The 26,302-nt window shown below is 36.5% G+C and overlaps 1 protein-coding gene and 1 pseudogene across 4 annotated transcripts; both read left to right on the top strand.

Annotated features, from left to right (window-relative positions):
- Nucleotides 1-1,578: 1,578 nt before the first annotated feature.
- LOC122292921 lies at nucleotides 1,579-18,225 on the top strand. Of its 4 annotated transcripts, none has more exons than XM_043101484.1 (16): nucleotides 1,579-1,848; nucleotides 2,129-2,189; nucleotides 2,300-2,422; nucleotides 2,537-2,651; nucleotides 2,747-2,851; nucleotides 4,041-4,145; nucleotides 4,748-4,831; nucleotides 4,952-5,022; nucleotides 6,200-6,301; nucleotides 6,385-6,498; nucleotides 6,588-6,644; nucleotides 7,422-7,488; nucleotides 7,609-7,662; nucleotides 17,185-17,259; nucleotides 17,490-17,525; nucleotides 17,700-18,225. In XM_043101484.1, the coding sequence occupies exons 3-16, from the start codon at nucleotides 2,403-2,405 to the stop codon at nucleotides 17,790-17,792; spliced, it is 1,098 nt and encodes a 365-aa protein (XP_042957418.1). In that variant the 5' UTR covers nucleotides 1,579-1,848; nucleotides 2,129-2,189; nucleotides 2,300-2,402; the 3' UTR covers nucleotides 17,793-18,225. The 4 variants fall into 4 exon arrangements, with proteins under 4 accessions (XP_042957418.1, XP_042957419.1, XP_042957416.1 ...); XM_043101482.1 differs by having other exon boundaries at nucleotides 1,580-1,848; nucleotides 4,907-5,022; XM_043101483.1 differs by lacking the exon at nucleotides 1,579-1,848 and adding an exon at nucleotides 1,979-2,039 and having other exon boundaries at nucleotides 4,907-5,022.
- LOC122293104 lies at nucleotides 5,866-5,989 on the top strand (annotated as a pseudogene).
- Nucleotides 18,226-26,302: the final 8,077 nt, after the last annotated feature.

Raw genomic sequence — 26,302 nt, 5'->3', positions numbered from 1 at the left:
GATTATTTATCATTGAATAGTGATAATTGATAAATGTGATACATCTTATATAGTGAAATAAAAGTGAAATGAGAGTACGATGTATACAATTATTCAAAGTTTAATCATAGATTTAGAACCAAGCAGCAAATATGATAAATTATGTATAAATTACTAATTTTTACTATTTAAGCGTAATTTTTTAATTTTTTTTTTTTTAAGGTTGTCAAAACTAATAGCTAATAAAAGTTGAACAAGTTCTGTATTTCTTTATTATTTGAATTGAACTGGTTGAACATGAAACACTTATGTCATGATAGCAAACTTATTAAGGTTCTGCTTGGTAAGTGGGATGAAAATTTTGAGTTTATTATTATTGTTTTAAAAATTGAAAAAGTTAAGAAAAAGTTAAATTATTTATTATATTTTGTATGAGGATTTAGAAAAGTTATAATGATGAGATGAAAATTTTAAATTTGAGATAAAAAAAAATCTAAACAGCCAAACTGAACCTAAATCCTCAGGAAGGTTCCTATCCATGGAAAGAAATTGATATGTATCATTTTAGTAAAAACTATGTATTCTTTTCATATTTAATGATTACTTATCATATGAGTGCTGCTATTGTGCTTCCTAGCAGTGACTGCTAGGCGTGTTTCTAGGCAAAATTCACATTTTATTTATTTTTATTTTTTTATTCATATTTTTTTAAAATTTTTAACATTTAAAAGAATGAAAAAAGTACTAACACGCTAATATATAGTAAAAGAAAAAAATTAAAAAAATTAAAAAGATGAGTGATCAAAATAAGAAGACAAAATGGAGAGGCAAAGTAACATTATTCCTTATCATATTTATACATTTATACATGTGAGAAAATTGAGTTTGAAAAAAAGAAAATGATAGATATATGATTTTTTTTAATTATTATATTTCAAATGAAAATTATTTTTATGAAAAATAACATCATTTTTTATAAATACTTTCATTTTAAAATATAACTATAAAAAGAAAAATAATATTCGTAGTTTAAAAGTGTCTAAGTCTCCACATTCCATTTCAAAAAAGTAGGTATATCTAAGAATCACATAAAAAATTATTTAAATGGTGGACTCTATATTTTTTAAATAGAGTGCATGAAATTTGTGCACTCTAATATTGTATCTAATATTTACTCATGGAATAATGAATAATGTTATATACAATTTTGAGTATATAATTTTGAGTGTGCAAGTCGACACACATTCTTTTTTGATAAAAAAAAAAATCTATTATTAAAAAATAATTTTTTCATATAGATTCTAGATTTAATTATTATTTTTAAATGGAATTCGTACAACTTGCACATCTTATAATTACAAAATATATTTATGTGAACAATAGTAGCATTTCAGACTCTATTATTTCGTTTAGAGAAATAATATTTTTATTCTTTGAATGAATAAATATCGTGTAATTATTTTAATAAAAATTAATAAATATGTGACTTAGGTAAAAAAAAATTAAAATTTTAATAATAAATCCTATTCCTTTATAAAAAAAATTGCACGTAGCTCACACACGATGTCATTATATGTAACATTACCCTCCGTCTAGCGGCACAGTTCGCAACTAAACCAAATCAAACTCAAACCTCACAAGTTGTGCATGTATCAGGAGGCATGATGTCGTTGACTTTCCAGTTAGGTTAATTATGTCCGACATTTGCTGTACATGGCAGACTTTTTTGGCTTTCCTGTACTCCAGAGAGAAACAAGAGCGAGGGTGTAACCAGATCAGTATATGTCCGAGGAAAATCCAGATGTAGTTGTGGGCCTTAATAAACAGTCTTTCGCTTGCTCGCTCGCTCCACAGTCTCTGGTTCTCTCAGTGAGTTCCTCGTCTATCATCTCTATAATTTCTTTTTTTCTCTTTTTTAATCTGCAAGTTCTTTCTTTTTTCAACTTTTATGATATGTTATAATTTTCTGGGAGATTCCGAGTTGATTATTTCAATAATAGTACAGAATGTATTGTATTTGTTTCCTTCACGACTGCAATGCCGCATTGTTCTCCATATTGGTAGTAATCTGGGTTTCTCATTTTGTTCATTTTTCTACTCGAACCGATCAAGATTTTGATTAACTTTTTCTCTTTCTTTTTCTTTTTAGAAAGCAGGAAACTGAATTTTGAATAATTACCTGAAATCACACAGAATGAATACCAAAATAAGTAAGTAATTATTAAATTTGTCTCTAGATTCAAATTTTCATGTTTTTTTCATATTTGTTAGTCTAGTGAATTGAAATTCCACTTGTGAAACTGTCGGGTTTGGTACAAAGTTAGCGAAGACGGCCATGTTAGCTCCGAAATTACTCAAGGAATTGAATATCTGCTGGGAATGTGACTTGTTGAGATAAAGTTTTTCAGAGAGAATATACCAAAATGGGGACCACATACCGTAGGTATGAATTGGTTTGATCATTGTTGCCTGCTTGATGTTTATTTTCGCTTTATTAAACTAGAATTTTCTCATACCACAAGAATGAAATCTTCTTGGTTTTCCTTATTCTTGGCAGTGGAGTTTTTAGGAAATCAAACAGCGATGGTGCTAGGATTCTAATCACGACAATTATAGGAGTCATCTTTGGGTTTTTTATTGGTGCTTCAATTCCGTCTGTTTCTCTAACCAAGGTATTATTGGAATCCTTCAATTTTATTTTATTTTTTCTTTTGTGTACCATTGCTTGTACCTATTTCCATTTAATTGGTTCTTTAAAATCTCGCAGATTAACCTACCTTCAAGCTTTATATCAACTCTTGATGTAGCCATCACTGACACGCATAGATCAACTAGATCTCTTGAAAGTGGTGAATCTGGCAATTTTACCAAGGTAAGTTCTTTACGTGGTCTCCTTGTGTTTATTACATGTATGGATATATTTTTTGGGTAAGAATATGCATACATATATATCTAACTGTTATTATTATTATTATTTTTTTTTTCTGTTATCAATTCTATACTATTTAGAGATAAATGGCTTTGATAAATACATTTTTCTGTCAAATTGTTGGTTTTTGCTTCTCTGTTTATTTATTTATTATTATTATTATTATTATTATTATTATTATTATTATTATTATTATTATTATTATTATTATTTTATTTATTTATTTTTTTCACAAAGCAAAAACAGGTTCTTATAGTTGTGAAATGAACACTCCTTTTACAGGCAATTTTAAACTTATTGTCCTAGTTTGTATTTTTCTGTTGCAAGTTTTTAGTGATTCTCTCGTAACCTCAACTTTCAATTTTATTACTTATCAAAAAAAAGTGATTCTCTCGTAAGGATCAATTTGGCCTCTTTCACTGAAGTTGTGAATGAAAATACTGATTTTGGTGGCAGAATAACATGATTCTTATTTTTAATTGAATCTCATGATTGATGGTTCATGTTCTCAGTATGTGGCAGAGTTTATTCAAGTTAATACAATATAAGAAGTATCTGTCTACAGGAAATCTAGTTCTTATGAAAATGGCAAGGGAATGGGTAGTCTTCTTGTTTAAAGATGTAATCCCTGTACGTTAGTACCTCAGTTGAATGATCACCTCATTTGCATGTTCAGCTAGAACTGATAATTGGCTGGTTTATTGACCCTTTTGTATTATATTACTCATTCAGTGGTCATTAATGTAAATTTCTTGAAGCTGCATACTGATTTTGTGGAAGTTTGGAAATGGGCAAATGTTTTTCTTAGCATCTTTAGGAAGAAGCACCTCTTGCATAGGTGCTTCTACATGGTGGAACAATGAAATCATTGTAGAATTTTTGGTTCTTCAGTTTTTTCCTGATTTATCTGGTCGTTCTTGCTGCATGGGTACTGAAAATTGTACTTGGATTAAAAGTTAGGGAATAATGAATTGAGGGGGTAAGAAATGCTGGATCTTAAGATTGGGTTGGCTTTTATAGATTCCTTATTTTTGCAGGCTGGCATTATGGTTTACGCTAAGCAAAAGTAAATTATGAGGCCTACTTTTGGTTTGGACTGATCATATCTTGTGGCTTGGTTGTTTGCTCTCAGATATATGTTCCAACAAATCCTCGTGGTGCAGAGTCCTTACCTCCAGGAATTATTGTGCCAGAAACTGATCTTTATTTACGAAGATTATGGGGTGAGCCCACTGAGGTATGGTGCTAGATTATGTGATTTACAAGCCTGGTTTATAGCACACCAATTACCATGGGACCGATTATATTCATAAAAGAAGTTAAAGTATCAATATTTTTGTATTTAGGCTGTGTTTAGTGTGTCAATAAAACGACTTGCAAATAAATTTATTCTTTTGCTTTAGAAAATTTTGCATTTTATGATTTCTTTTTTTAAAGAAAAATATTGTTGGACTTGAGAAAATCCTAGGGTCAAGATTTTATTTTATTTTTCTAAATCAATTATTATATGATTCAGGGCTAACATTTGAATTTTAGTAGAAACCTAAATATATAGTTCTCCTAATTTTAGAAATTTGGTAATGGAGTTTCTTGTGAATTAAAGGGGTTGTTTAATTGTTCTTTTATTTTTTTGTTTTGTTTTTTTTTTTTGGGGGGGGGGGGGGGGGGGGGGGGGGGGGGGGGGGGTGTGAGGGGGGTGAACGGACTAAAGAGTCTGTATATATACTTGAACATAGAGCGTAGATTTCAGTAGAACTTCACCTTTGAGACTTTTACTGATTGTGCATGTGAACCATCTTATGGGAATTATCTTTGAGAAGAAATTACTAAAATCTGCAGGATTTGAAGAAAAAGCCAAAATACTTGGTTACATTCACTGTTGGTCTTGACCAGAGAAATAATATCGATGCAGCAGTTAAAAAGGTTAAAGGGGACCTTTTTTGTCATGAATTTTGATGTTTCAGTGATGTGGACTAACAGGGTTCATATTTTTTTCAGTTTTCTGAGGATTTTATGATCATGCTTTTTCATTATGATGGTCAGACGAGTGAATGGGATCAATTTGAGTGGTCCAAGAGTGCAATCCATGTTAGCATCAGGAGACAAACAAAATGGTAAATTTTTGTCACTGTCCATTTCTTTCATTTCCTACCATTTTGATATGTTGAGTAAGAGATTCCTGAATTCTTTCGTTCTGTAGGAAGCTTTGTTTAGTTTCAAACATTGAACTAGAGTTATAGTTTTTCATATAAGAAAACTAGAGTTATAGTTATCTCTATTCATTTGTGGAGTTTGTGGAGTTAAGTCAAGTGCATTTTATAATCCACTTAAGACATGTTTTGATAGGTTGATTCAATGAGACTTATTGACTCATCAAAAAAAAAAAAATTCAATGAGACTTATTTTAACACCAATAGTGGAAGAGTGTTTGTGAATTGTTTGATTTTTTTTTTTTTTCAAATGATAGTTTGACAGAGTTTTCAAAAGTGGTGGACCTTAAAAAAGCATGCTTGGATGTGAAAATTCCTTAGATGAATTTTGAAAGATGATATAATAAATCATTTTTAAAAATTTACTTAATTTAAAAATTATATAAATCAGAGACAAAAATGCTCACAGCCCCAGGGTGGCCAGAAAACTCTGACTGCATCTAGGCAGCCCATATTAGGTTGCCTATGGCGGCCAAAAAACAGTGTCCACCACGGTGAGGCTCAGATTGGGCCACCACCGATGGTGGCCTGGCAGGCGCCAGGCCAACCACCATGGGGTGGTCGCAGTTAATTTTTTTTACAAGTTTTTGAAAATAATTTTTTAGATGGTTTTTTAAGTTTTTGGTGTTTGGGAAAATTTTGAGAAGATTTAACATTGTAGATATTGTATGTTTGGGAATGAAATTATCTTTGACTGAAAAGTTCTGTGACTTTAGAGACTGTTTTGGTTGCCAAACATGGCCTGACATCTTTGTGCTTGGGGCAATGACACAGCTAGTGAGGTTCTAACTGAGGCATGTCTATTTCTGGTTGAAAACTATCCACCCAGGCCATCGAGAATTTCTGGAAGGGTTCCCTTCGGGGTAAAACCATACAAAAATATAAATAAATAAGTACACAAAAGTGATGAATAGGATCGCACATGGCTTGGGAGGGAGAAGTTCCTTGCCCTTTATAATGATTCCAAGGGTCTTCAATTGTAAACTGACTCGTCCTTTCGGAGTTTAGTCCTGGACATGGCTTGGCTTTCATTGGGCCATTATAATTTCTTTTCACGCTCGTAATCTTTTATATTTTGTAGGTGGTATGCAAAACGGTTTTTGCATCCTGACGTTATATCAGCTTTTGAATATATTTTTATATGGGATGAAGATCTTGGAGTACAACACTTCAATGGAGATAAGTAAGTACTTATTTATCAGTCTTTTCCCTGCTCAAATCCACCTTTTACATGTTTCTTTTTGTTTTCCTCATGCCGTTTTCCAGTTACATTGAGTTGGTTAAGAAACATGGTTTGGAGATTTCTCAACCTGGTCTTGAGCCCAATAATGGTCTAACATGGGAAATGACGAAGAGGAGAGGTGACAGAGAAGTTCACACGTAAACTCTTCACCCCTCTCCTGTGATATTGCTGTAATATGCAATTGGAAATTGGTTTGAAATTTCTTTTTGTCTGGATTGATAAATAGAGTTACTGATGAGAAGCCAGGCTGGTGCAGTGACCCACATTTGCCTCCTTGTGCGGCGTATGATCTCTCTCTCTCTCTCTCTCTCTCTCTCTCTCTCTCTCTCTCTCTCTCTATGTGTGTGTATACACGTGATTACGTCCTTAAACTCAATGCAAATACAAATTTCCCAGTCATTGTACCCAATGATTGTAGAATTGGTGCTCGGTTTTTACCTAGCACTTTGCCAATCGTCTTGGACAAAAAATAATGGGACAGTTAGGTGTAATATGCCTGGATTTCTAGAAAGCTGAACCATTGCTGTATTTTTATTAATTTGGCTAGGTTTGGATAGAATGATTGTTTTAACTCATCTTATTTCATCATTACAACTTTCCTAAATTTTCACTCAAAATATAATAAACAATTCAACTTTTTCAAATCCCCAAAACGGTAATAATATTAAAAAATTATATTATAATAATATTTTATTCAACTTTTAACTTTTATCTAAAACCATCTCATCTCATCTCACTTTACAAATCTCACCTTATTGATTATATGTCTTCTAGAAAGTATGACATCTTAAAACAACTATTTTTTTGAAAGCTAATCAAATTTGTTGATCATAGACACCGGTTGGCTAAGGTTTGCTTAAAACTTTGAATATTTTTGCTTACCATAATGCAAGATTAATTATGATGCGTAGATGAAGATTACCTACATAGCATGGTGGGATGATGCGTTGGCTTCCGTATTCTCGATATATGATCTCCAATTAGTGGAAAGTCCGTAATGGCTTACAAACCTAAGTAAATCAGTTTCCTTTTCACTTCCGCATCTCTTTTATTCTTTCAGATTTGTAGAAATTATGGCCCCCGTCTTTTCACGGGAAGCTTGGCGTTGTGTGTGGCATATGATTCAGGTATGTTGTGTATCAAGGATTATGTAGCTAAGTTTTATGTACATAAATACACAAATAGTGTTTGTAGTTACTGTCAATTGTTCCTACTACCCTAACTAAACATTTAATTCCTGCTTGTAGAATGATTTGGTGCATGGATGGGGATTGGATTTTGCTCTTAGAAGATGCATAGAGGTCAGCAGCTTTCCTTTATTTCTTTGAAGGATTTTTCTCCCCTTTCATTTGCCGTATTGATTGCCTGATCATACCTTTCAATCGTTTTTTTTTTTTTTTAAATCAATAAACAAAATTTTATTGAGCATCAAATGGACAAAGGCCCCACTATATGGGACATATACAAGAGTGTCGCCTATGCGAGCTAGTTTAGCGATTCAAGAAAGTCATGAAACGACATGACATTACAGTCAATGACATCGATCAATAAAGTAATGTGGTGAAAAATAAACTTCTAATCTCATCCTTTGACGGCTATCGATCTTCAAAGCTTCTTACATTCCTCTCCCTCTAAATACACCATTATAGACAAATTAGAACCATCTTCCATGCTGTTGCAATTTGAGGGTTGCCCCAGATGCCTCGTGATGCTGGACTGAATAGCGATTATTCTGCAGGCTAGTCTCAACAAATAATTAACAGGGAAGAACACAAGAGAATCGTCCAAAAACATAAAGAAACATCTCTGATGTTCAATTCAAAATTATCAAATCAAAAAATGTCGAAAATCAGCCCACAAGCCTGGCTGTATAGTTGAAAATCGTCATCATTAGAATTTTACCAAAAATATGAAAATCCTAATAATCATGCCAAAATTAAATACGTAACACAAGAAGTAATCTGCCAAAAATTTGGCCCAAATCAAGTTCAAAATCATTTTCTAAACAATAAATGAAATATTACCATAAAAAGAAAAAAAATAACTAAACATGGGGATTCAGAAGTGAAAATAGTGGATTTTGACCTCGAAAAAGATGCGTGCCGAGCATAACTTGGTGGCTATTACGTGCGTGCTGAAAATAGCTTTCCGAATTGGAGTCATATGTGCGATTATGATTTTTGTAACCAAAATTATGGCCAAAATACCAAACCGCACCCAAAACTACCCAATTAGGAAAAGATCATGATTACCTACCATCTTTGTGCTGATTTGCCAACTCAAAGTATCTCAGCACCATCAACGTGCCATCTAATAACTCAGCATCATCTGACTTGGATCCTCCTGCATCAGTCGCTCTAGGTTGGAAAGAACTCGTCCTCGAGTTCACAGTAGCTTAATTGGAATCCACAAAACAAAGACTCAGGTTTTTCATATTAAAGACATCAGAAGTTCTCAAATGGCTGGGGAGACGTAGCCTGTAGGCATTATCATTGATCTTCTGCAAAATCTCACAGGGCCCAATCTTCTGCTCCTTAAGCTTATTATACTCTTCAACAAGAAAACGATCACGAGTTAATACTGCCCAAACAAAATCACCAACATCAAAAGGTATCCGATGATGATGACTAGTGGCTTGAACCTTATACTTGACATTGCTCTCGTGAATGGCCAGTTTCACCTGTGCATGGATGCCCCGAAGATGTTCTGCCATCTCATCTGCCTTAGGACTCAAACGACCTACACGTGGAATAGGGGCGAAGTCTAGCACCCCGGATGGATTTTGACCATAGACAATCTCAAATGGGCTCATTCTTGTGGTTCTGTTCTTTGATCTATTATAGGCAAATTCTGCTTGAGGTAACGCCAAATCCCACTGCTTCGGTTTTGTTCCTACCAAACATCTCAAAAGGTTGCCCAAACTCCAGTTCACCACCTCAATCTGACCATCTGTCTGAAGGTGGTAGGCGCTGCTGAAATTCAACTATGTCCCCAGTTTCTCTCATAAACTCTTCCAGAAATTATTCATGAACTTGGTGTCACGATCTGAAGTGATTGATCGAGGAACACTATGTAAATGCACAATCTAAGTAGAGATGGGCGATCCGGGCAGCATCTATTGTTTTCCTGCAAGCTACAAAATGGGCCATATTGGAAAACCTATCAACCACAACCAAAATAGAATCCAAAGCTCATTGGGTACGGGGTAAGCCCAACATAGTCCATACTGACATCGAGCTAAGGGGCCTCGGAAACAGGTAAATGAGTGTACAGGTTCGTATTAGTGAGAACTTGCTTGGACCGTTGACACACATAACAATGCTCCACATAATGAGCCATGTCACTGGCCAATTTGGGCCAATAATAGTCAAAAGAGATCAGAGCCAACGTCTTATCTCACCCAAGTGACCCTCGTTATGAAGTTCACTAATAATCTGCTGCCTTAGTGAACAATCTGGAATGCACAACTGTAATCCACGAAACAGATAACCATTATGCAAAATAAAATCGTGACGTTGACCATCAGTTACCTCTTGAATTATCCTCCCGAAGGATTTGCTACATACATATCAGTGAAAGCCTCAAATCCTGCGACTCTGGTGCTCATGGTGGTGAGGAGTAACGTACGACGACTTAGTGCATCTACGACACGGTTTAGACTCCTTACTTGGTGTCTCAGGGCAAATGTGAACTCCTGCAAGTGTGCCACCCACTTGGCATGCTATTTACTCAACTTGTGTTGGCCATTGATATACTTCAGGCCCTCATAATCAGTGATAAGAATGAACTCCCTCTGTATTAAGTAGTCACGCCAATGCTTCAGGGACTGAACTATGGTATAAAACTCCAAGTCATAAGTGAAATAATTCTTCTTTGATCCTGATAGCTTCTCACTAAAAAAAGCAATTGGGTGCCCCTCCTGAGTCAAAACACCACCAATGCCAACTCCAGATGCATCACAATTTACCTCAAACACCTTTTCAAAATTAGGAAGTGCCAAAACTGGTGCTTCTGTCATCTTGTGCTTGACTAGTTGAAAACTGGCATCTACCTCCTCACACCATTAGAAATCATGTCCCTTGAGGCACTCTGTGATAGGAGCAATCAGGGTACTGAATTTTCTAATGAACTGGCAGTAGAAGGATGCCAATTCATGGAAACTTCTGACATCGTGCAAGGTCTTCGGTTTGGGCCACTCCAAGACCACATCTATCTTTGACTAATCTGCATGAACACCATCAATAGACACAACAAAACCAAGAAAGGTTACAAAAGTAGTGAAGAAAGGACACTTCTTCTGATTGACGAACAGGCGCTCCGTTCTCAACATATCAAAAACAGCACGGAGGTGATCAAAGTGTGACACTCATGTTGGACTATAAATGAGGATGTCGTCGAAGTAAACTACAACGAATTTCCCCATAAAAGGCCGTAAAACCTTATGCATAAATCTCATGAATGTATTGTGCCCATTGGACAGCCCAAAAGGCATGACCATCCACTCATACAATCCATATTGTGTCTTAAACGCTGTCTTCCACTCATCTCTGGCCTTATTCTGATATAGTGGTATCCGCTTTTAAGTTCAATTTTTGAGAAGACCTTAGAACTGGATGGTTGATCTAATAAATCATCCAACGTGCAATAGGAAACCTGTATTTCACTGTAATCTTGTTGATTGCTCTGCTGTCAACACACATATACCAAGAGCCATCTTTCTTCGGCACCAGCAGGGTAGGGACTGCACATGGACTCATACTCTCATAGATGTAGCCCCTCTCCAACAACTCTACTACCTGTCGCTGCAACTCTTCAGATTCCTTGGGACTGAGGTGATACACTGGTCGATTAGTCAAACTTGACCCTGACACAAGGTTGATCTGATGCTGAATGTCCCTCATAGGCGGCAGCCCAGGAGGAAGATACTCTGGCATCATGTCAAAAAAATCTGCTAGCAGTTGCTGCATCTCTGCCGGTAAATTTGGATCCACATCTACTGCACTATTCCCACAAGGCAGCAGAGCATAGACCACGTACCCACGCTCAGTTTCAACTAAAAACTTGGACATAGAAAGCAGGTTAGTATTATTGGCTACAGGGGTAAGAGTGGTTTCTTCTTGACGAGGTGCCAACACAATCGTCTTCCCTTTGATGCTGAGGGAATATGTATTTTTCTGCCTATCATGAACAACACTGCGATCATACTGCCAATGTTTGCCTGACAATACATGACAAGCATCCATAGACACAACATCACACCAAGCATTTTCAAAATATTTTCTGCAATTGAAAAAGACACTAAGCATCGCCTATCTACTTTTACCTCACTACCTTTATTCAACCACTAAAATTTGTATGGCTTGGGATGACGATCTGTCTTCAATTGCAATTTCTGTACAGCCTCCCCAGACAGTACGTTCTCACAACTGCTACTATCAATGATTATCTTGTAGACTTTATCTGCAACTGTGCAGCTCGTGTGGAAAATATTGGTTCTCAACCAATCGTCCCTTGAATTGCCCTTGGGAGTCAGTAGACTCTTGCAAACTACCAAAGTCTCATGGCCATCTCCATACAGCACATCTCCATCTTCATCATCGTCATATACAGGTTCTCTAACCTCATCAGTTTTGTCTACTGCGTCTTCCTCAATCAGGAGATTTTTGCCTTTTTGACTTGTAGGCTTCTTGCACTCAGTCGCTCCATGTCCATGTTCACCACATCTGAAACATCTACTATTAGAGTTAGAATTACCCTGCGGTTGCTGCTGGGCAGGATGGGGTTCTTGGGGGCGAACTGGTCGACTGCTTTGATCGCTTTTGATTACTGGCTTCCTTTTCTGTTGTTTTTCCACAGCAAGTGCACATTGGTATGCTTCAGAAATGGTCCACAGCGAGCGAAGGCTGAGGACATCCTGCAGAGGCCATTGTAATCCCCCCAAATACCGCACCACCATCTGCTCTTCCATATCTGATAAATCATTCCAGGCTATCAATTGATAGAACTCCTCTATTTAATCATCAACTAATCTCATGCCTTGCCTTAATGAATGAAGTCTCTGAAACAAGGTTTGAGTGTAGCTGAAAGGAGGGAAGCGACCCTTCATCTTCTTCTTCATCCTTTCCCAATCAGTGATCTTGGCCTTGTCCTACCTATCTCGCGATCGCCTCAACTGCTCCCACCACGCAGATGCTTTTCTTTTGAGTTTGATGGAGACCAGTTTCACTTTGATGCGATCTGGGACTTCCTTATAATAAAAAAATACGCTGTACTTCATTCAACCAATCAATGAATCCTTCAATCTGTGACTTAGTAGAAAACTCGGGCAGATCCACTTGGAAATCGAGGTCTTCATGACAACCCTCCCGATCACGGTTCTCCTAGAATAGAGCACGATTGTGATACGGGTTTTCGAAACTGGAATTAGAATCGTGATCTTCCATCTCATTATCACTGAAATCCTACGTCGTTAGACGCCAGGTTAATTCTGCAACTTGCCTATGCAAATCCTCAATCATCATATCCTGAATGCTACAATCACGGTGCGGGACTTCCTCGTTCGGAACTTGCTCACCACGACCACGACCACGACCACCAACCATTGAAACTGATGATATCTCACCCCAGGAAGATGCTGAAGCTCTAATGTCAACTGTCGCCGGACAAAATAACGATTATTCTGCAGGCTAGTCTCAACAGATAATTCACAGAGAAGAACACAAGAGAATAGCCCAGAAACGCAGAGAAACACCTCTAATCAATTCAAAATTATAAAATCAAAGAATTTCAAAAATCAACTCACAAGCTGGGCTGTATAGCTTAAAATTGTCATCATCAGAATTTTACTAAAAATAGCAAAGTCTCAATAATCATGCCAAAATTAATATGTAACAAAAGAAATAATCTGAAAAAATCTGGCCCAAATCGGGTTTAGAATCACTTCCTAAATGATAAATGAAATATTGCTATAAAAAGGAAAAAAAAAAAACTAAAAATGGGGATTCGGAAGGGAAAATAGTGGATTTTGACCTTGAAAAAGACGTGCACCGAGCATAACTGGGTGGCCAATACGTGCGCGCCGAAAAGTGCTTTCTGAATTGGGGTCATATGTGCGATTCTGATACCCGTAGCTAAAGTTATGGCTAAAATACTGAACCACACCCAAAACTACTCCAATTAGAAAAAGATCACAATTACTTGTCATCTTTGCGCTGATCTGCCAACTCAAGATATATCAGCCCTATCAACGTGCCATCTGACAACTCAGCATCATCTGACTCGGATCTTCCTGCATCACCTTGCCAAGAAGCTAGGAGATCGATTACCCTTTTCGGCATCACCCAAGCCAATCCCAACGGAGCAAATAAGTCATTCCACAAGGTTGTAGCAATATCACAATAAAGTAATAGATGATCTACAGACTCTCCACTCTTTTTGCATGTGCAACACCAATTTATGACTATGATACGGTGTATCCGTAGGTTGTCTATTGTTGTGAGGATCTTTCCTAATGAAGTTGTCCATACAAAAAGATTTGCCTTTGAGGGTGCTTTCTTCCAAATACTCTTCCATGGGAATGGATTTGTATTATGCATGATCATGGCTTGATAGTGTGAGCGGATAGTGATCAGGTTCTCATTGTGGTATCTCCCTTCATTATACGAGTAGAGTACACTAGATCATAAAACGAGAAAGCGTCAGCTTCCCAGTCTTGTGTGTCTTTGAAAAATGTAACATTCCATTGGAGAGGACTATGATATAGAATTAAGAGGTCCGCAATTGAGGCTTCTTTCATTCTTGCTATACCAAATAATTCTGTATAAGCTTCCTTGAGTGGCCTTTCACCCACACATCATGCCCAAATTTGATTTTGGACCCATCACCCACGTCAAAGTGAATGTTTCTTAAATATGTGTCCGTCCCATCATCTTCTTGTGTGTTTCCATAGTCCCATCCTATATGACCCACTTACTTCTTTCGAACACCATCCTCCCCATGTCTCGCTATATTTCGATTTATGATGGCTCTCATTGTGGTATCTCCATAGTCATTTACCAAACAAAGCTTTGTTAAAAGATTGCAAGTTCCGAATACCCAATCCTCATTCCGAGATATGAAAGCACATTGTGGCCCATTTTACCAAGTGAAATTTAAACTCATCATTCACCCCCCTCCCCTTGCCTAGCCCAAAAGAAATCACATTGAAGTTTCTCCATGTGATGGATGAGCCACCTTGGTGGGAAGTGGAAAGAGTGATAGAAAATAGGTTGGCAAGTTGGAAAGGGTACTTTTGATTAAAGTGACCCTACCTCCTCTAGATAGATACATCTTCTTCCAATTAGCCAATTTCCACTCCATTTTTACTGGTACCTCATCCCATATCAATTTCGATTTGAACAAGGCACCCAAAGGAAGACCCAAGTATATCATCGGTATCTAGGATAACTTGCATTCCAGAATGTTAAACATGCTCTCCACATTCGGAAGTATGTGAGATATGTGTAGTGAACCAATATTTGCCTTCCCCACTAATAATCTGGATAAGAACCTGCCTTCCACAACACCCGAAATCATCTTGCTAAAATCTTCAATTAAAAAAAAAAAAAAAGAGTAGCAGAAATATAGGGACACCTTGTCTCAAGCCTCGTGAACTTTTAAAGAAGCCCTTTGATGTGACATTCACCAAGACAAAAAATATAGAGTAGAGTACATTGTTTGATCCAAGAGCACCATTTTGAACCAAAGTCACATCTCTTGAGCATGTATAACAAAAATCTCCCATTAACATGGTCATATGCCTTCTTCATATCAAGCTTAAATAGGAGCCCCAGCACTCTCAACATGAGTCTACTATCCAATCATTTGTTTGCAATAAGCACTGAATCAAGAGTTTCCCTACATCAGACAACGGCATTTTGAGGCTTTAAGATTAACTTCTCAACCACCATGCTCAATCTATTTGCCAAAACTTTAGAAAGGATCTTATATTCCTGTCACTAAGCTAATAGAGCCATAATCTTTTACCTCTACAACACCTGTTTTTTTTTTGTTTTTTTTGAATGACAGCAATAAATGTTGCATCGAGACTCTTTTCGAACATACCGGTTTCAGGAACTCATGAAAGACCCCCATTGTCTCTTCTTTAGTCACTTTCCAACAAGTTTGGAAAAAAACCATAGAAATCCATCCAGACCTGGAGCTTTATCACCCTCCATGCTTCTTAACACTTTTCTGATTTCTGTATCTTCAAAATGCCTCTCAAGCTGTCCTGCTTCTTGAAATTCAGGAGCGTCAAAGTGAAGCCCATCTAATTGCAGTTGCCAAGACAACTGTTCTGAAAGCAAACTCTTGTAACAGTTGACAATGTGGTCTGTGGTTGGAAGAAACCGCTCCATTGACCATCAGTGTCTCTATGACGTTGTTCCCCCTATGCGAGTTAGCCACCCAATGGAAATATTTGGTGCATTTATCCCATTCCTTCAACCAAAGTGCTCTCAACTCGTCTCCAAGATATTTCTTCCAATAGAGAGACCCTTTCAAGGTCCACAAACACTTGAATTTTATGAGCCCTCTCTGTTTCAGATAAATACCCTCTCCTCTTCCCTCCAACCCTTTAAGTTCCTCAAAGAGAGTAGACTTTTGAACTTCCACATTACCAACTGCTTGCTCATTCCAAATCTTCAAATCTTTCTTCAGATTCTTCAATTTACATGCCGTGATGTAACTTAGAGTGCCATGGAATTGATAAGAAGACCACCATTCCCAAACTCAATCGAGGAAGCCCTCTGATTTCAACCACATGTTTTCAAACTTGAAGCTCCTTGGGCCACCATGAATACCTCCACAATCAACAAGGATGGGAAAGTAATCTGAACACAACATGGGAAGCCTCTTTGGGATAAGTTCCGGGTAATATACTTCACATTCAGGTGATACTAGGAATTGATCGATCTTTGACCAAGAGGGGTTTTCTTGGTTGCTTGACCAAGCGTAAGTGCCACCTGCACGAGGAAGATCTAGTAAATCTTATCCAGAACTGAACCATTGGTGGATTGAAGCTAGCACCACCCAGTCGTTCACTTCAATTGCTTTTGTTTTTAACCTAAATAAGTTTTGAATGGGCCAGTTAGCCCAGAAAAGATTTGGTTTTGGTACTGCAGACTTAACTGTCCTTGTAGGTCCGTTACTGTCATCATCATCACTTTGTTTCCCCTCCCACGTTGATCTATCAGAAAAACTCGTGGCAAAAAAATGCCTATATCAATACTTATTTTTTTAAATATGTGTATAATTAATAGTTATAAAGTGATTTCATTGGTGTCAAAGCATGATATCTTTATAACTCAGGTCATTCACTTTTTCACTATAATATGCAACATTGATGAGGTTTAGGCGGAAATGATCACGTTGGGTCACATCTGTTTGAAGATTAAGAAATCTGGAGATATGTGCTAACCCAATAGCAATCATTATAAACAATTAAATGATAAAAGTAAAATTATTTTCTGTTCATCAACCTTAACCATATAATGGTAAGATCACTTAGGGGCTTGTTAAACATATTCTGTTTGTGCGTGTGCCTGAAACTTAATTTTAGCAAGGACTAGTTGGGGTCCTTAATTTTAGATTTAGGAGAGTGACCAATCAAAAGAAATTTTAGATTTTGAAAAGTAGGGTCCCTAATTTTAAGTGAAATTATGATTGTGCTTGTTGTCAAATCGATTAGGTGGGTTTGCATCATCCTATCTAATAAAATTTGCTTTTCTTTGATTAATTAGTTACTTTCATGGCACATCCTAATCAGTTTTGTTTTCTTTACACAGCCTGCACACAAAAAAATTGGGGTTGTTGATTCACAATGGATTGTACATCAAGTAATACCTTCTCTTGGGAGCCAGGTGAGTTGTCATTTTATCTTAGAGAATGTCCGGGCATGGTAAGTATGTGCCTGTAGCACACATTAAAATCCTGGATCTTGCAAGGCATTAAGACATTTTTGTACATTTTTGTGCCCAATTAGATTTTAAGTGTTAGGTAAATATTCCATGCAGAAAAATAGGAAAGCTTCAATTTTGCTTTCTCATTCATGTTCTTGTTATTTAATTATTTAATTATCTATTACTTTCAGGGCCAGTCCGAGAATGGGAAAGCTCCACGGGAAGGGGTATGCACATGTTTCATTTTTATCTGCCACATCATTTTTTTAATAGATGTCGTATTTTACCAAAACCTGATATCACCTATACATGGTCCTGTCATTAAGTAACTTCTTTACTTACGCTCATTAAGTTTATCAACTAAGTCTTAGTTATTCTTGCTTGGTTGTTTTCTCGTGCAGGTGAGAGCAAGGTGTAGAAAAGAGTGGGCTGAGTTTCGGTCTCGCCTCGCCAATGCAGAGACAACATACCTTGCTCAAAGCAAGAAAGAGTAAATTTGACATGTCACGACTTTGCCTGGGGTTTATTTTAACGAGTTCAATGCTTCATGCCACGATTTGTTTTAGGTGCTCTGGGTAGAAGGCTTGTTTTATATTTTGTTACATTTTCTACTTCTCATTGTCAGCCATACTTGTGAAAGAGAAGAAAAACTTACCTTCCTGTCAGTGGATTGACACGAGTTTATTAGGCTACTCTTGGCTGTGGTTTTATTCTTCCCCTGATGGCTTTGCCTTCTTTCAGATGTAAATATTAATTTGTCGTATGTTAGGGCAGTGGTGGTGGGTGCTGTTGTCTTCAAGACTGGGACTTCATAAGCATACCTTGATTAAATTTTCGTTTTGTATCAATTTGGGATTATTACGTCCGTTATCATTACTTTGTCATGTAGATGAGTTCATGGCATTTTGAATATCCCTAATTATCTCATTTTACTTTGCATAAATCATCCTGTACATGAAGCTGTAGCTGCCATTAGAAATCTTGGTGTAATTTTGAAACAGCCTATCTTTCACTAAGATTTTAGGAATGTTTGTACTCAACCTTTCAATGGATATTTGCAGTGCATTCTAGCTTTTTCACCATTCTCAGGACTAAGAGGTGCGTCCATTTTTAGAGAAAGTCTCTGGTCTTCAAACCGCTTGTATTTTTTGGTGTGATGCTTGAGCAGCAGTTGTGGTAACAACTCTCCAGGTAAGTCTTCGTTGTCACTTAATAGGGATTGAACACTTTCAGTTTCAAATATTTGGTCATTGAGAAGGCGAAGTATATGAGTTTTCACTTTATAAGTTTTCTGTGGGGGATCCATGAACAGGAAGTTGCACTAACAGCGATCCTTGGAAGATAAAATTGGCAGTAACTACCAAAGGGATTATTTCATTTTCTTTGTGGTTACACTTTGGCTTATAAATTGCTGAGCCTCTATCCCCCGTTTAAGGTAAAATCCAAGCTCAAAATTTATGGAGAACGTCAAAACATTTCACAGATTAGGTTAATTAATTCGAATCCACAACATCTTTAAGGGAAGTGTGGGTCCAAGGATGACTTTAAGATAGGGAGGAAGGGAGGGAGGGCTGCAAGTGAACCAATCTCTACGATTGTCCACCCAATACTTGTTACTCAACTAAGTTCAACTCATGAAAAAAAAAAAGAAAAAGAAAAATCATTAGGAAAATCAGATTCCCGTTTGATAAGTGAATGATACATGCCTGATTATGCTCAACTTGTCTCGATTAAGGCATGTTAAGGCTTGCTCATTTATTTGACTTTACTTGTTAGCTCAACTCTATTAAAGTTTATTCATATATCATTATATATATAATTTATTCCTATATATTAATATTCTTGTATATGTATATACAGAGATATGAATATGTATTTATCAAAGTTAATAATATAAGCATAGATGCTTGGTAATTTATGCTTATATGTGGAATATAGTCCATAGTTATATATTAATTACTTAAGTAATTAAATTATAGTAGCTATTTTATAATATGTATAATAGCTAATAGATAGGACTTTATCGTATCATGTACTAATATGTATGAACCATATTTAAAATGTTGATCTATACTATTGTATACAACTAAATATCTATCTATTATAATAAGTGTCTATCCCATATGAACATTAATAAACAGTAATTTTCTTGTTTTTGTTGTACAGTTACATTTTACCCTTGAGTTACTTTTACTTTTAAACTAATAAAAAATTCTGCTTTTACTTTTACATTTTTGCCCCTTGATCTTCTAATACATAGAATTCTTTTTTTTTTTTTTTTGTTTAATCTTAGTTAAATAATTATTATAATTATTTTTAATATTTTTGAGCTTGAGATTGATTGAACAGTATCCCAAAGTATAGAGATGAGAAATATCTCGTGGTAATTAGGTGGAGGTCTAAGCGACATTAAATCCATCCGATCACATTGCTTTGAAATTTGGTAGTTTGATTGCATTACTCTTTCTTTTTTCCCACCACTTCCAACTCCCAATATTAAACTTTTCCCCAAAAAAAAAAGGTACAGAAATAGGCAGGTTGAGAGTCAAAATTCTTACCATTTTTTTTAACTTTTAAAAATATTTCTCAAAGTTTGATTATTTCTTTTACAGTAATATTTTTGTAAGTGTTTCTAAATATTTGAAAAAAAAAATGTGCTAGCTGACGTTATTATTTTTTTATATATATATTTGTAAAAAAAACAAAAAACAAACAGACCAGAGAAAGAAGACGAGAGGAAAAAAAATAATCCGAACGCATGTAGTACCTACATGTATATATATAATTTTGAATATTTGATTTTAAACTAAAATATAATTTAACTACAAGCGTAGATTAACTATTATAATATCTGACCAGAATATACCTATTGAAAGATATTATACTTTACTAACTTATTATTATCTAAAGATATTTCCTAAAATTTACTTTTTTTTGCATTAAATTATGCATTAATTAAATTTTTTTTGTAAAATATTATATATTTTTTATTAAAAATCTTATCTCACCCAATTAGATAAACGTGCAAAGCACGTTACTCCAACTTAGTATATATATATATATAATAAGTAACTTATGTAGACATATAAAATATGGTTATTAGAAGGATTGGGCCACATGGGCCAATCTCCCAGCCGGTCAGCGCATCTCACTTAGCCCAAATGGTTCCAGATTGGTAGTCAAGTAGAAACATTTATTTAATAAAACAAGATCGAATGCGGGTAGGATATCCACTTGCCCGCCTTACCTATAATTAAAAAAACCTGCATTCTAATCTTCATCTTCTCCTAATCCCTAAGGGTTGGCTCAAGTGGTAAAAGTCTTGGGTTTGGGAATATGCTTCTCCCAGGTCTAAGGTTGAAATTCCCTTGAGTGCAAAAAACATCTAAAAGTCATTAGACTGGACGATTTTTTCCTTAAATTACCTGAGGTGCATTTGTAAGAAACTCCTTGCTAAGGGCTTATGCACCCCAAGATTTTTTTTTATAAGTAAAAAATAAATATTATTGATCAGAATATAATAGGCATAGCCCCTGTATTAGTTGTGCACCCCCAAAATTAGTCAGAACATTGTTCCTGGACATCTGATGCCAATAAAAAAAACAAACTGTTCATTTTCTCCTCTCTTCTTCGGCTGCATCTCATGGTCTCACCTCTCTTCTTCTTCTTGTTTGCAAGTCATTCTCTAGGTGCGAATCAAAGATCCACGGTTGCACGAATGGTTGATTTTGGTTCACTTTTGGTTCAATATTTATTTGTTCGTTGGTTTGTTGGTTGAATTTTCATTCAACTTTGGGAGCAAAGCGGCCAACTCTTGCCACCAATCCATCTGCCCATATGATGGGGATGGACATCCTCTCTATAGGGTGGGATGCCACCCCACCCAAGTGGGGCAAAGGGATGGAATGGGTTGTAATTCACTTGTATGGGTGGATAGCAGTCCTAGTTATTAGAGCATTGGTATTGGATTGGCTATTCTAATCTTTAAAATTTGAAGAATATGTAACTTTTTATTTTTTAGCTAATCAATTAATTCTTAAAGTCTACATTGGATTAGTCATCACATTCTCTATACTAATAAAATGTTATTATTTTTTAATTTTTTTAATTACTTTTTTATTTTATTTTTTGAATGTTCAATAACCTCCAATAATTATATTCCTTTTCATATTCATAATCTAACAATCTATAATATAATAATCTTATATGTATATAGATGACAAAATCTCATATGTAAATAAAAATTCTCTCCTCCTTTTCTTTCTTTCTTTCTTTTTTTTTTTTTTTTTTTTTTTTTTTTTTTTTTTTTTGTGATAGGTAATCAAAATCCTCTCCTTCTCCTTTTTAAAAGACACTTTTGTCTTCATCAAGCACTTGAGTGCACAAAGGTGAAGCAACTGGGTAAAAGCAGGAGTCTCTTAGATTTGAATATATTAAAAACACTAGAAACATTATCCACATTCAACATACCATCCAAGAATCGTGCTACAAGCCCTAGCTAGCTATCTCTCTGAAGTTAGCTCTTTTTGCTGAATTTAGCTCCACATATAAGTTGCCTTGATAGTTGTTATAGAGACTAATTAACTTAACAAATTTAAGAAAAGTTCAAGAGATGATTGGTCGTGATGTAAACCTTTTCAAATAATTCTTCATATAATAACAAAAACTGACCATAGAGGTATGCGTATCTCAAATAATTCAACTAGTTCAATCTTGACTAGGTTTGATATAAAATACCGAAAAGAGCATGTTTAACACACCACGTGCTCACAAATACACGCATATACATATGGACATAATCACACTTGGCGTGCATGCACGGCACAAATCAAACATAAATAGGACAAAATTGAAACAACTAACTTATGCATTGTATCAAATATCCAGCCCTCAAGAAGGAAAAAAAGAACAAAAGAAAAAAACAATGCTAGCAAGTTACTCACTTGAAATTTGATAGCGAATTCATGCAGAAGCAGTAGACTGAAAGCTCTACTGGTGTAGCAGCAAGAGACATACACTTTTTAAGGAAAACCAAGCCCAAAGGGGCCAAACATCACATCTAAATTCTACATAGAAAAGCACGGGTATTTCAGAACAAAAAGGTGCTCCTTGTCAAATTCTAAAGAATACTTTCACAAAGAGAAAAAAATGCCAAAATGCAACAGATCACATATTAGACAATGAACATGAGGCCCAAAATCCATCTACACAAGCCCAGCCTCAAGATAGCAAAGCCCACAATCAAGCTACCACATACTCTCCTCCTCCAGCTTCTACAAGTCGCCCACATGCCTTAGTCTATTTAGATAAATGATAAATCATTTGTATTTATTTTATTTTGCTCTTATTATTTTTATTCTTGGTAATATCTTCTAGATGAGCTGTATTATAATTTTAGGAAGAATCTTATTTTGTTAGAAAACCCGTGTATAGAGTAGCAGCACGGTACATCTTCTAGGAATGAATTGCAGAGCACAATTCCTCTCTCCATTTCAGAAACTTCCATGCGCAATTCTCTCTCTCTACTCATCAGTACTATTTTCAGTATTACTTACATGGTATCAGTAGCCTGAGAGAACCATACCATGGAAGACCCACCTGAAGACTCATCCGATTCTACCTCTCACCACTCTAACCCTTTCGCGGTCCACACAAACCCAAATACAAACACCTTCCCTGCCACACATATGACTCGTTTTATTGAATTTAAGTGACCCTAGCAATCCTTTCCGCCTAGACAATGGAGATAACCTAGCCGTGCTTCTTGTCACTGACCCACTTACTGCCGATAACTACCCCACCTAGGCACGGGCCATGCGCTGTGCTCTACGTGCCAGAAACAAAATGGGTTTTGTTACCGGTGATATCCCATGCCCATCTGACCCAGCTAACCCCTTGCTTGAACCTTGGGAGCGTTGCAACGATATGGTAGTTTCTTGGCTTCAAAACTCCATTAGCTCCTCTATCAAGTCCAGCGTGGTCTTCGTCGATGATGCACAGGACATATGGCTCGACCTCCAGGACCGTTTCTCACACCAGAATGGACCCTGCATCTTTCAACTCAAGAACAACCTTGCCAGTCTTCTTCAAGAACACGACTCTAAGTGTTTATTATGGTAAACTCAAAACCTTATGGGATGAACTCTCAATTTATGACCCCATTCCCATGTGCAACTGTGGTACCATGTCTACTCTATTGGATCATTATCAACGTGACTGTGTTTTTCAGTTTTTGATGGGTTTGAATGATATTTACTCTAACGTACGAGACCAGATAATGTTGTTAGATCCCATACCCCCTGTCACTAAGGTTTTTTCACTGATCCAACAACAAGAGCGCTAACATCAGCTTACCCATCATACCCCATCCCCTGACTTAATGGCTCTTGCCATTAAGAAACCCTTTTCCTCTCAGAAATTTCCATCACAAACACGGCCTCACCAAAAGAGAGACAGACCATTTTTTACTCACTGCAAAATCACTGGCCATACCCTTGATACATGTTTCAAGGCTAGTAATGCCGAGGCCCCTCTCTCTACTCATTGCCATTTATCTGGCCATACAGTAGATAAATGCTACAAATTGCACGGTTATCCTCCAGGTCACAAATTTGTCAACAAAGCTTCTAACCCCACAGTTTTAGCTACCCAGTCCTCCATATATTATCCATCACAACTTGAGGAGACCAGTGATGACAAAGTGGGTTTAACTAAGGCACAATTTCTGCAACTAATGGCTTTGCTTCAGCCAAGGGAGGCTTCCATTGCCGGTCAGCACTCTACTAATCATATTCAGTCCAAGTTACCTTCCCCTCATTCCAACTTTGCTGGTATATCTCTTTTATTATCCACACACACACACCATGCATTACAATCCAACACTTTTCCTTGGATTATTGATACGGGCGCAACAGACCACATGGTTTGTTGCCCCTCCTTGTTCACTTCTACCACATCACTTATCTCTCACACTGTAAAACTACCAAATGAGACTGAAGTACCTGTCTCACACATCGGTAATGTGCAGCTCACAGCTTCCATTTGCCTCACCGATGTTCTATGTGTTCCATCCTTCACCTTTAATCTCCTTTTAGCTAAGAAACTTGCTACTTCACTCACTTGCTGCCTCATTTTCTTTTCTAATTTATGTTTTATTCAGGACCTTCTCTCTTGGATAACGATTGGGAAGGGGGAAGTGAGGGATGGCCTTTACCACTTGCTACAAACTGAAATTTCTCCTTCAAGTCTCACCACAACACTTTCACAGTTTTCAACACCCCCTTTCACTATTTCAGCTTCTATTTTGAACAATGTTGGTGTTACCGACCTTTGGCATTGTCGCCTAGGTCACCTATCTTTTCCTTGTCTTAGTTTGATCAATGATCCTATTGTAAAGAACCATATCTCTTCCATTAATACTAAGCCTTGTTATATTTGTCCAATGGCTAAGTTACATCGACTACCTTTTCCTACTAGTCAACACATAACATCTCTCCTTTTGAAATAATATACTGCGATTTATGGGGCCCTTGCTCAACAACTGCATATGATGGGTCCAAATATTTTTTGACAATAGTGGATGATTTTACTAGAAGTACATGGTTATACCTCCTTCATAGTAAATCTGAAACTAGAAAATGCATTGAATCTTTCTACAATCTCATTAAGACTCAATTCAATGCATTGAATCTTTCTACAATCTCATTAAGACTCAATTCAATCTTAAAATCAAAATTTTAAGAAATGACAATAGGGGGGAATTTCAAATGACTGATTTTTTCAACAACAAAGGCATATTCATCAGAAAAGTTGTGTTGCCACCCCCCAACAAAATGGGATTGTAGAACGAAAACATCAACATTTGTTAAATGTGGCTCGAGCTTTAAAATTTCAAGCTGGTCTTCCAATTGAATATTGGAATGATTGTGTTTTAACAGTCACTTATTTAATAAATAGGACCCCGAGCCCTCTTCTTCAAAATAAAACACTATATGAGCTTTTATTCAATTCTAAACCAACTTATGCTCATATGAAAATTTTTGGCTCACTATGCTTTGCTTCTACCCTCTCTCAAGGTAGGAAAAAGTTTGATCCTCGTGGTCGCATATGTATTTTTCTTGGGTATCCCTTTGATATTAAGAGATACAAACTCCTTGATCTTGAATCAAGAACTACTTTCATCTCTAGGGACGTCATATTTCATGAATCAATCTTTCCTTTCCATACAATTTCCTCCCTTACTTCTTCCTCCACTAACCATTCACCTCTGGTTTTTACTAAATCTTTACTCGACTCCCTAGATTTTCCAGCCTCCACTCCTCTTTTTGATCATTCTTTACATGCACCTCCAGATGCCTCCCCCTCACCTACTTCACAATCGAATTTACCCTCTCAACTAGACCCCCACTCTCCTATTCCTTCAATTTCTGGTTCTCTTCCTACCCCACCACCTCGCCGATCCACTAGACTCAGGAGAGCACCTCAATACTTGCAAGAATTCCACTACAAGCAGGCCTCTCTTCATGAACCAACGCAATCTTTGTCCAAGTCTTGCACAGAACTCATGGGTACTTCTCACCCTCTTGCTCATTATCTATCTTATCAGAAATTTACTCCATCTTTTAGTGCTTTCTCAGCATCCATGTCCACTATATCTGAACCAGCCACCTATAAGCAAGCCATGAAGCATCCTGGTTGGTGCCAAGCTATGGAAACTGAATTAAATGCCTTAGAACAAAACCACACTTGGATCCTCACTGATTTACCTCCTGGAAAACAAGCCATTGATTGCAAGTATGTCTACAAAATTAAATTCAACTCCGATGGGTCCATTGAGAGGCTAAAAGCCAGACTTGTTGCTAAAGGTTTTACGCAACAAGAAGGCATAGACTACACAGAAACCTTCTCTCCAGTTGCTAAACTAGTAATTATTCGGGTTCTCTTATCTGTGGCAGCAATACAAGGCTGGTCCTTACATCAATTTGATGTACATAACGCTTTTCTA

Source organism: Carya illinoinensis, chromosome 13 (assembly GCF_018687715.1).
Source record: "Carya illinoinensis cultivar Pawnee chromosome 13, C.illinoinensisPawnee_v1, whole genome shotgun sequence".
In the NCBI taxonomy this organism is placed as follows: domain Eukaryota; kingdom Viridiplantae; phylum Streptophyta; class Magnoliopsida; order Fagales; family Juglandaceae; genus Carya; species Carya illinoinensis.
This window is presented reverse-complemented; position numbering and strand designations above follow the sequence as displayed.

Coding starts and splice junctions, on each gene's coding strand:
- LOC122292921 (XM_043101482.1), top strand. CDS start 2,403: ATGGGGACCACATACCGTAG. Junction 5,023..6,199: donor ATCAGGAGACAAACAAAATG/GTAAATTTTTGT, acceptor TATATTTTGTAG/GTGGTATGCAAAACGGTTTT. Junction 6,302..6,384: donor CAACACTTCAATGGAGATAA/GTAAGTACTTAT, acceptor GCCGTTTTCCAG/TTACATTGAGTTGGTTAAGA.